This window comes from Geotrypetes seraphini, chromosome 6, assembly GCF_902459505.1.
Source record: "Geotrypetes seraphini chromosome 6, aGeoSer1.1, whole genome shotgun sequence".
Lineage (NCBI taxonomy): Eukaryota > Metazoa > Chordata > Amphibia > Gymnophiona > Dermophiidae > Geotrypetes > Geotrypetes seraphini.
The window spans coordinates 179,981,701-179,994,143 of record NC_047089.1 but is presented as its reverse complement, the minus strand read 5'-3'; the positions used below and the strand labels follow the sequence as shown (position 1 = coordinate 179,994,143).

Below are 12,443 nucleotides of genomic sequence, written 5' to 3'. Positions count from 1 at the left end.
GCTCTTACACTCTGGTGTCCCGGGGGGGGGGAGGGGCTGCGACACCCCCATGGTGAGTACCAGGCTTGCTGATTAGCTTGGGGAGGAGCCACAGCTTCCCGCAGTGTGTGCTGCAGGATGGTGCTATTCTAGCTTCGCAGGGTAGACAGCAACTCCTTTGAGGGGCACTCCATGGTTGCCAGCTAGGCCAAAGCAATGGCTCTTTTGGGGGATCTTTTTGGTGGATCTCTCTGATTTCCTTCCATGCAGGAGCCATGATGGTGTGTGGTTTGCCTTTCACAGTGTTGCTAGTGTGAGAGCTTCCAATCTTGTGGTTATGTTCCCTCCATGGGAGCCACAGTGAGTGCTTATTTCCCCTGCAGGAGCTGCGGTGTGTGTTCTTACTGGCCATCGCTTGCCTGCACAGATTTTAATAGCATTTCAGACCTGACTTTCCATTTTCACTGCTTCTACTTTCCTGCCCGCTGCTTTATATGCTGGTCTTGGCAGTCCCATGGCTTCCTGCCAGAATTCAAGGCGCAGCTCTCCTTTTTCTTCTCTCTCCCCGTAAGTCAGGCTTCCTGATGATTTTCTCTAGAGACCCTATGGATGCCTAGCCTCTGTTGCAGGGTTTTTTTTTTAGTGTTATTGTGTGTTGCTGCCTCTTTCCTTTATTGAATCTTGGGGAGTTTGTCACTGGACAATAAGGTTGTCTAGAAAACCTAAAGTTGGAGAAACTTTACTAATTGAAGTGTTTCCTATGAATTTGCGTATTCTTGATCACAAAATATTTTTTGTACAATTTTTTAGGCCCATCCTGGGATTGCTTAAAGCAGTGAATATATGCATCACCAAAATCAGTTTTTCCCCCCCTTAAAATCAGCTGATAATTTTAAACTAAACAAGTGATAATAATATCATTATACTATGGATGTAGATTAAACGTGTAAATATAAGTAAATCTGACATTAAACATAAGTCAAAATTTCTCTGTTATTATGTCATACAGAAATCAATCAGAAATTAATAGAACAAAATGTTTGATTGTGACATGGCTAATTAGGCTTGTCTGGCCAAGTATGACAAAGGCAGCTGATCTGCTGCCTGAGAAATGCTTGTGAATGCCCCCACCTTTACTCAAACATCAGCAGGGTGTAGTAAGGGGGATATTCTGCCCTGGGCGCCATGTTGGTGGGGTTGCCAGCACCCCTCTTCCTCTTCGCTTCCCCCACCTCTTCCCATTCCTCCCTTCCACACACATGCCTTCCTTTCCCTTCCCCGTACTTCTAGTTGAAGTTGTTCACAGTGGTCAGCAATGTAAATTGTCTGATGACATCAAAAGCCCAAGAACCAATTGAAACTGATTACATCATCTTTGTCAAAGTCTAAATTGATCAAATAAACGTTGGTGGCAATTTAGCTAAATTGCCAACAATATGGTTGTATATGACAGAGCTGAACCTTAGTGTTTTCTATCTGCCTGCTGGTGGATGGTCATAACCTACATGTCTTTGGATTCATCTGCTGTGACTAAAGGAAATAAAATTATCAAGTAAAAACATAATTTTTCCTTTTCTTTGTAGCTTAAAGTAACAAATGGAGACTTATAAAACAAAAAAACCCCAATGTTCTAATATTCAGTTATTGTTTCTTGCAACTAGAAGTGCCTTCACATCAAAATCAATCTTAAACAAAAAATTGACCTTCTACTATATATCCCTCCCCCAATTGATCATTCAAGACTGACACTCTTCCATAACCTACTCTTTGAATTCTGTTCAACTTCTAATTGCCCAGTCATATTAGGAGATTTCAATATTCATTTTGATAACCTCAATAATCTGATTACCTCAGACACCATAAATTTCTTTAAAGAATTAGATTTACAAACAGTTATTCATGAACCCACGCACCAGGCTCAACATATACTAGACATGATCTTAACATCTACCGCTCAACCTATCACTCACTCAGCTCCAAACATCCTTCCAGTTCCATGGTCTGACCATAGTGTGATCTCTCTCAACTTTTATCTTACAGAACCTTTTTCCGCAAATCTTTTCTCTGAAACTAAAAAATTCTCATACAGAGACTACTCCAAACTAGAGATCTCCGATTTTTCACCACATTTCAGTTCTTCTACAACCTTTCCAAAATTCACAACCATCGAAGAACAACTTCAATTTTGGAACTTAACTCTAGAGTCCATCATAAACACTAAAATACCGTTAATCACAAAAACAGAATCAACTCGAACACAAAAAAATCCTTGGTATTCCAAAGAATTGTCTCAACTAAAAACACAACTTCGCGCCTCAGAAAGGAAATGGCGTTCCTCCAAAACATCTATTAATCTCCAAAGGTTCAACGACAACGCTTCTTACTATAAAAACAAAATTACTCAAGCAAAAAAATCTTACTTTAGTAACAAAATTCAAAAAGCTAAAAACACCTCGGCTTTATTTAAAATTCTAAAATCTATTAATCCAGAAACAAAAATGAAAACATCTAATCAAAAATCAACTTTATCAGCACAGGAACTAGCAAATTATTTTTGCCAAAAGATTGCCAAGATCAGACAAAACTTTGCAAATATCACACTAATCATACCTACATCGGAAAACATAAATAACTTTATTCCTACAGCTAAATGCACAAATTTCAAAACAACATCCTTAGGGGAATTAGAAGGACATCTCAAATCAATTAATTTAAAAGGCTCTCCTCAAGAAATTATCCCTCCATTCTATTTAAAGAAATTTTTTCATTGCGTCGGCCCTTTTATTCTTTCTCTTATTCAAAACAGCTTTCATTCTGCAACTGTCCCCACCACTTGGAAAACCTCAGTTGTCACGCCAATAATAAAAAATTATAAATCTAGTCAAAATGACACATCTGATTACCGCCCCATCTCCAGCCTACCTTTTCTAATGAAACTATCCGAAAAACTAGTCTTCGAAAACTTTCAGAGTTTGTCGAATCCTCGAACGCTCTTCACCCCAACCAAACCGGATTTCGAAAACATCATAGCACCGAATACTCACTGATTGGTCTCGTAACGAATATCCACTATTATTTAGACCACCATAAATCTGTAGCTCTTTTCTCGTTAGATCTATCGGCCGCATTCGATACTATTGATCACGAACTCCTATTAAATCGTATGCAATCATTAGGCATTGAAGGCCAAGTTCTAAAATGGTTAACTTCTTTCTTATCAGACCGCATCTCCCGAGTTAAATTCAATGACACCTACTCTTCAAACTATTCTTCAACCTATGGGGTACCACAAGGATCAATACTATCACCTCTTCTATTTAACATCTTTCTATCTCCTCTTCTTACTATTTCACAATCACTAGGTTTCACAACATTCTCTTACGCAGACGATATCCAACTTATACACCCCTTCAATCCAGAAAAAGATGAAGAAATAAAAGCCATCAATGACAAACTAGAACTCATAAAAAATTGGTTAAGCTGTAATAAACTAGCTTTGAACATTCAAAAATCAAAAACAATGCTTTTCACTTGGAAAGGAAACTTAATACAAAATATACCATTCACCCTAGATAATACTCCTCTAGAATCTGTACCCAAACTGAAAATTCTTGGAGTAACAATTGACGTAGATTTATCATTTCACAGCCATATCAGTGAAATAGTAAAATCATGTTTTTACAGACTACGTCTTATTCGTTCGATTTCTACCTTTTTAGAACCCAAATCAATTAATATTCTGGTTCATTCTCTAATCATTTCAAAAATTGATTATTGTAACTCCCTCCTAATTAACACAACTCAGAAAGAAAAAAGACGACTCCAAATAATTCAAAACACCGCAATAAAATTAATTCATAAAGCAAGAAAATACGATCATGTCGCCCCATTATTGATCAAATCACACTGGCTTCCCATTTCTCACAGAATTACTTTTTTTTTTTTATAATTCTTTATTCATTTTCATATTTTACATGAAGTGTACAAAATATTGAGTTACAACTAATGAATACACAATATCACTTTTATATCTATTACATAATATTCTGAACAAATTTTTTTATCCCCTCTCCCACCCCCCACCCTTCAAGTACTTTCCATTCACCTTATACATATTGTATACCATATTATAACATGTTATGTAAAATTATTTTCACTACCCCCCCTCCATGTGTGCCATAAAGAAGACAAGAAAAAGAAGAAGATAAATCCTACTATTCATTCAGTACAATACTTTGTCAATGGCCCCCATATTTTTATAAATTTAGGATATGTCCCTCTTTGTATTGCTATTACTCTTTCCATTTTGAATATATGACAAATTGCATTCCACCAAAATGTATAATTAAGGTTACTATGATTCTTCCAGTTATTGGTTATATGCTGAATGGCAACTCCTGTCATGACTAGTAAAAGCTTGTTATTTTCTGGTGAAATTTGACTTTTTTTTCTCATCATCATTCCAAATAACACTGTATCATATGATATTGCTACATGATTTTCCATCAATTTATTAATTTGTGGCCAAATTGCATTCCAAAAACTTTTAATGTAGGGACAATGATATAGTAAATGATCCAGTGTCCCAGGTTCCAGATTACAGTGCCAGCATTTATTGGACTTAGAACTATCTAATTTTTGCAAACGTGTAGAGGTCCAAAAAGCTCTATGTAAAAAAAAGAACCAAGTTTGTCTCATAGATGCTGACACTGTACATCTCATTCTCCAAGACCAAATTAGTGGCCATTGAGATGCAGTAATTTGATGCTTAATCTCAATGCTCCAAATGTCTCTTAGACCATTTTTTGGTTTTTTATTCAAATATCCAGATATTAATTTATACCACAATACTGGCTTGATGCCCTAGGAAGTCTGCTTGGAAGCATAAGAACTCTAAACTATATTGATTATTCAATGTTTTCCATTCAGGGAACCCAACCTGAATGACCTGCTTCAATTGCAACCATTTAAAACTTTGTTTTTTACTAAGACCAAATCTATGTTGCAATTGTGAAAATTCCAGCAGTTTACCTTCCGAAATAACATCATTCAGAGATCTAATGCCTGCAATAATCCAGTCCTTCCAAAGGATTTGAGCTCCGCCAATTTTATTCTTGGAGTTTATCCATAAAGACTGATTAGTTGACTTGTTTAATGGGACAGGTGTTAATTTACTAATAAACCTCAACGTTTTCCAAGTATCCATTAATATCTTATTTTCTCTGTATCTTCTAGGCATGTTGATACTTGGAAGATGAACTAAATTTAGGGGAAACATAAGGCGCCATTCCAAATATAACCAATCCGGTACATTATCTATCAGTTCTGGGAGGATCCAATACATACCCTGACGTAAAATATAGGCTTGATGGTACCTATAAAAATTTGGAAAATTTACCCCTCCCTCCTTAATTGATTTTTGCAAAGATACCAAAGCTATTCTATGCGTTTTACCAAGCCAAAGAAATTTCGTTAAAGTGCTATTAAGCTTTTTATAAAAGGACCCCTGAAAATAAATAGGTATCATACTCATTTGGTAGCAAACTACAGGCAAGATCATCATTTTAATAGTTTGAACTCTCCCCCACCAAGAAAGATGTAACAGATTCCATTGCTCACATAACTCTGTAACTCTTTTCAATACAAATTTTTCATTTTCTTTTACTGTATCTTCAATTGTATTTTTAACTTGAATGCCAAGATATTTAAATCCTTCTTTCCATATGAACGGAAAAGTGTCAAATAATCCTTTTACACAATGAACATTTAAAGGTATAAGTTCAGACTTACTCCAATTAATTTTATAACCTGAAAATTTGCCAAACATATCAATTAATTCCAATAGACAAGATAAGGTAGACTCTGGATTCCTCAAATAAAATAAAATATCATCTGCATAAGCCGAAATTTTATATTCCATATCAGAATATGGAATACCCTGTATCCCCCTTGCTTGCTGTATTGCTAACAATAAGGGTTCTAATACAACATCAAATAACAAAGGAGATAAAGGACAACCTTGTCTAACTCCCCTCTGCAATTGAAAACCATCAGATATCATATTATTAATATTTAATCTTGCAATCGGGAAGCTATACAATGTTTTTACCATTTGTATAAATCCAGAACCTATACCAAACTATTCTAAAGCCTGATACATAAAATTCCATTCTACCCTATCAAACGCTTTTTCTGCATCCAAGGAAACTGTAAAAGCCGGTTCATCCATTTTTTTTGATAAATTTAACATATGAAACAATAATCTAGAGTTATTAGAGGAATGTCTTTTAGCAACGAAACCCGTCTGATGCGTGTCTATAATATGTGGGAGAGCTTTGGCTAATCTCAAAGCCAAAATTTTCGCCAAAAGTTTATTATCCACATTTATTAAAGATATAGGCCTGTAGCTTGAAACCAAAGTAGGATCTTTATTTGGCTTAGGCAAAACAATTACTATTGATTCAGCCATAGTACCTTTAATATCACCTTTTATAAGTTGTGTCTGATATAAATTTAGTAAATATGGGGAAAGGACATTTTGAAAATTCTACTGTATAACCATCACCACCTGGAGCGGATCCAACTCTAAGAGATCTCAACGCTGTTTCTAATTCTTTTAATGATATAGGTTCATCTAAACTCCGTTTTATATGATCAGGAACCTTAGGTCCAATAATTAAATCTAAAAAATTTTTACCATCTTTTTGCCTCTCCAAATAAGGCTCGGAAGAATACAGGTCCTTATAAAATTTTAGAAATTGCTTTAAAATTATATCCGTTTGATTGGTTATTATACCATTATCATCTCTTATCCCATTAATGTTAGTTCTTCTTTTTTTTGCTTTAAGATAATTTGCCAATAATCTTCCCGCCTTATTAGAATTTCCATAATACATTGTCTGTCTGGAAAACAAGTCTCTTCTTATCATTTTTGAAGCTAATTCGTTATATTTACCTTTTGCTTTCAAAAGAGCTTGTAATACATCATGTTCCCATTTGCTTACCAATTTAGTTTCTAGTATTTTAATTTCTTTTTCTAACTCTATATACTGTTTTTTAATCTGTTTCCTAACAAAAGCCGAATATGATATAATATGACCTCTCATAGTCGATTTAAAAGCGTCCCATACATTTTCAATAGATGTATCTTCCACTAAATTAATTTGAAAGAAATCACTAATTTGTGTTTTAAAATTTTCCAAAAATTTTTCATCCACAAGCAATGCATTATCAAATCTCCAAAGAGGTCTTCTATTTTCTAATTGATCTAATTGTAAATCTATCCATACTACCGCATGATCCGAAATGATAATGGGATCAATGGAAGCCTTAATCACTTGCTGCACCTTATGTGATGAAATAAAAATATAATCTATTCTTGAAAATGATTTATGAACCTGTGAACAAAATGAAAATTCCTGATCATTAAAATGAAGAATACGCCATATATCCTTCAAATCACATGATTGAACCAAATTATCTAAACCTAAAGATTTTATACTTTTACCTGGTTTTTTATCCATTAATGGATCCATTACAGCATTAAAATCTCCAGCCACCACTAAATTAGAAGCAGCCAGTGGTAACAACATACTCTGCAATTTTTTTAAGAATTCTGATTGATTCGAATTAGGGGCATATATATTGAACAACGTCAGGGTATTATTTCCCATACTTATATCAACATGTAGCCATCTTCCATGTGGGTCCGAATTTACTATCTTAAAATTGGCCATACACTTTTTATTTATAAGAACTGCTACTCCTGCTTTTTTACCCTCTGCTGGAGCAAAAAAACATTCTTTCACCCACCCACCCGTTAGTTTCTGTGATTCCTTTATATTTACTTTTAAAATTATATTTTTGGTTTATAAAACAATACTCTTCAATGAACCTCAATTTATATCTAAAATGATAATTCCATATAACTCTACACGTTCTCTACGATCATCCTCCTTGAATTTATTATCAATCCCTTCTTTGAAAATCATTGGCACAAGAAGAAATGACATATTCTCCGTTATGGCCCCTACGTTATGGAATTCCTTACCAAATTTTATTAGAAGCGAAAAAGACCTTATTTCATTTAAGAAAATGTTAAAAACTTTTCTATTTCAAGATGCATTTGATACATAAAATGACATACTAAAATTTCCTACATCGTATAATAATTTGACATTTTATTAAATCCCTTCCCTCCTTATTGTTTTTCCCCTTTTATGTAAAATTTCAACAAATAATAACATTGTAACTTTTCCCCTTCCTCCCTACTAATTCATGTCTGTCTAGATTTTTAACAATTTTTAACTTTATTTAAGTTACTTTGACTCTTTCTGTCAATTTTAATAATATTATTAGTAAACTGTTTGTTCTATGTCTAACCTGCTTAAACTGTATGTTAAACCACCATCTGGTGGCTTTTACTATGTACATCGCTTAGATATTGTGATAAGCGATTCATCAAATGCCAAGAAACTTGATTGTGCACTTTGTTGATGTTGGTATTGGACAGTATTCTTGATTTTGCAGTTTCATGTTTGGAATGTTACTTTTTTTCTTTAATTTTTATTAGCAATAAAAAAACAAATAAAGCCCTAGGATATGCATATGTTCGTGGATAATTTGTTTATATGTTAACCATAGATGGTATCCATCTACTATTTGTGAGTATAAAACATGTATGGGCTTCCTTTGTGTGAGGAAAGTTGGGAGGAGCAATATAATTTAATAAAATGCTTTTTATAGAGATCTGAGTGTTGGGTATTCTATTGCAGCTTCCGCCCAGTTCCTCTAGAGCAGACGTATGTGGGGATCACAGAGAAGAAAGCCATCAAACGTTTCCAGATCATGAATGAGATTGTGTATGAGAAAATCATGGAGCATGCTGGGAAAAACCAGGTAAATTTGGCTTCTTGTCCGGGGAGCAGTGGTACTGGAGCATTGGAGGAAGTTGATATTCCTTATTGCTGATTAAAAGTAGGACAGTGATGCTTTTTGCAGTTAATGGTGCTCTGGCTGCCTTTGGATAGTGCTGAATAAGACATAAGATGAGGGTGGAAGGTAGCATTTTGTGAAATGTGGGGAAAAGGCAGGGATCTGCAGAAGCAAAAAATGTGGTTGTAGTTCCTTTTTCTTACTTATTTTGCCTCTACCAGGTGCTGGTGTTTGTTCACTCTAGGAAGGAAACTGGAAAGACAGCTCGTGCCATCAGAGATATGTGTCTGGAAAAGGACACACTGGGCCTCTTCCTGCGAGAGGGTTCTGCCTCCACAGAAGTATTGAGGACAGAGGCAGAACAGTGCAAGGTAATGGCTGATTGCAGACTATGAGGGAGTGTGTATATGTGTGTGATTATATTATCACATGAGTTCTGCATGTGCTTTGTTGCAGAATCTAGAACTGAAAGACTTGCTGCCATATGGCTTTGCTATTCACCATGCTGGGATGACTAGAGTGGACAGGACACTGGTGGAGGATCTTTTTGCTGACAGGCACATTCAGGTGAGATGTACCCTACACTACTCGATTCCCAAACTGTACAAGTTTCTACCTTTTCCTGTGATATACAGACAGCCAAAGAGATTATATATCATTTGCCCTTCTTATCTATAGCGTGCAGTAGGAATGGAAACCTGTAATAAGGTGATATTCAGGGAAGACTAAATTTGGATGTGTGTCACTGAGTGACTGATTGATTTACTTACTAACATTTCTTATATACCCTATCTGTTTTGGTGGGCTCACAATCTTAACTACAGTACCTGGGGCAATGGAGTGTTAAATGACTTGCCCATGGTCACAAGGAGCGGCATGGGTATTGAACTCAACCTCAGGGTGCTGAGGCAGGGGTTCTAACCACTGAGCCTCTCTTTCATTCAAGGTGAGCTACAGTCGGGCACACAATTTATTTTTCTGCCCAAGGTGTGGTGTTGGTCCACACAGAACTTAGACAATATAAGTTACATACGGCCTCGACACTGATTTGATTTACTGTGGAGGATTCAGCTTGCTAGCAACGTGTCAGAAAAAATGGTATCAGGAAAGCAGTGTTCGAAATAAGGGTTGATTGGCCCATCCATTCTGCTCAATTGTTTTTCTCTGCATCTTTATCCCTTTAGTAAATGTGTATATAAATTCCTGTACTTCAGTCAGCAGGCCCCCCTCTGCCACCGTGTCTTTTGTCTTTCACCCAGCTTCTCAACCCTGTTTGTTCCACAGTCATCAATATCTGTTCTAACTGTGTTTTAAGTTCCACATAAGGAGGGGGAGGGATTCTATAAATGGGCACACAAATTAAGCACTTTGAGTGCTAATTGTATAATGGTATCTGAGTAACAAGATTCTGTAATAGAATATTGGTGTAAGTTGACGTCTACATGCCAGTAATTAGGCACCAACTTACGCCATGTCAATAGCAGGCATAAATATGTAGGAATAAATGCTTCAGTTTATCAAGTAACTTATTCTGTAAGTTAAGTATGTGTATGTTGATCTCTCTCTTGCTCCACTCCTGTGAATACCCCTTTGCCATTTATACACTAAATGTGTCATTTATAGAACAGCACTGAGCACTCGGCTAGCATTTATATGCACAAGTGTACTCTTGTCTCAATAATGTTGGTTTTATATAAATTGAAGCAAGCAAATGGTGTTTAAATTTAGACACCTTATTATAAAATGAGGGGGAAGTTGGTTTTCTTTAGCTGTGACCCCTATGTCTCTGCCTCAAGAAACCAATTCTCTCCATGTTATATGAGGGTTTTCCCTGAATTCCTTTTTTAATCTGCAAATTGGGTGCTTCACAAGAACTTTAACTCAATCACCTGGTTTCTTGAGTCACTTGAGATTCTTAGAAAGGCCTTACCGTAGAGACCTGACATTCATAATCCTATCCGTAGGCCAGTATTTTCCATCTGTTTCAGAGAAGCAGAGTTATCAAATTTGTGGGATGTTGCAATGAATATGTGTCTCCTCTTCTCCCCAGACCAGTCCAGGCATATATATTTATGCTCTCCCACCAGCCCATCACACATCGCCTTACCTATAAAATACTACTTCTTGCCTTCAAAACAAAACACTCCCATCAACCAGCTTTCATTGATAAACTTCGATCTAGTAATCAAAATCTATTCACCATCCCTTCGATAAGAGAACTGTTGTATGACATCAACTTATTAAGGTCCAGTGCAGTCCACAGCTAACTAGTTTTCAGAATATGCGTGATAAATTTTCATACACTAGAAACCCAGTGTAGCAAATTTATGTAAATGTATTGTGACAATCCTGAAAACCCAGATGGGTAAGTGTGCCTCCAGGGACCAAATAAGAACATAAGAGCTGCCATACAGGGACAGACCACAGGTCCATCAAGCCCGGTATCCTATTTCCAACAAATAGAGCAGTTTTTCCTTAGCAAAGCTGACTACTGTCGCTGAGTCAGAGTTTCAGGGCTTGGCACTGGCCTGACCCACTCTTTAGTTTCTTCTCTGGGTCCCCATCTAAAGCCAGTCAGTGCTTGATTGATAGTGTCAGAGCTGCCTGCTATTGAATGCAAGTACACCATTTTAGACACTTGTTTTGATAGACGATATATCAAAAATAAAGAAACTTGAAACTCGATGATGGTTTCTCCCTGGTTGTGTCCACCGCTCTAATGTGCTTCCTCTACCATCCTCATGTTTCAAGTTTATTTGGGTTTTGATAAAATCGCTTTTTTCATAGATTACAGATTCAGAATGCCGCGGCCAAGCTCATCTTCGCTAAAAGTAAATTTGACCATGTCTCCTCGCTCCTGGCCAAGCTCCACTGGCTTCCGATTATCGCCAGGGTCCACTATAAATGCGCCTGTTTAGCTTTCAAAATCCTACATAGTATCCTCCCTCCCCTTATCCCTCTTTCTTGGAATAACTCAAAATCTAATACCACCAGATCCTCCCACAAATTAAAACTATCCTTCCCCTCGCTAAAAGGCATATCCCACACATGAAAGCTATGGACCTCCCTCCACTTCAAAATCACTGAGCTCTGGAACAACCTTACCTTCCCTCTTCGGAACTTGAGCTCCCTCCAAGTTTTCCGCAAACATTTGAAAACCTGGCTTTTCACAAAAATGTAAATCTCCCTCCAATTTAGGAATCAATGAAACTCTTATAACTTGGTATCCCAAGTCCTCTAAATTTTCTTCACACTTCTACCTCTAACCCTCTATTGTAGTTCCTTCCTATTTCTTTCACTGTAAACCGCGCCGAGCTCTACGAACATGGAGATGATGCGGTATACAAACCTAAGGATTAGATTAGATTAGATTACAAAGCGATGAATAATAAAAAAATGGAGGGGGGGGGACAAACAATTTTGGGGGGGAATCACAGACAAACTTTCCTTGAGAGGGAAATGGAGGGAGGATCTACAAATTAGTATAGGAAAGAGAACAAAGAAGTGAAAGAAACAGAAGGGCATTTGTT

At 36.5% G+C, this 12,443-nt stretch overlaps 1 protein-coding gene across 1 annotated transcript in view; it reads left to right on the top strand.

Moving 5' to 3' along the window:
* SNRNP200 (small nuclear ribonucleoprotein U5 subunit 200) overlaps positions 1–12,443 on the top strand; it is a 167,092-nt gene that overhangs the window by 39,406 nt on the left and 115,243 nt on the right. The window contains exons 16-18 of the mRNA XM_033948563.1: positions 8,754–8,877; positions 9,135–9,284; positions 9,370–9,480. Of these exons, the coding sequence (XP_033804454.1) occupies positions 8,754–8,877; positions 9,135–9,284; positions 9,370–9,480 (385 nt within the window). The remainder of the gene's footprint in view (positions 1–8,753; positions 8,878–9,134; positions 9,285–9,369; positions 9,481–12,443) is intronic.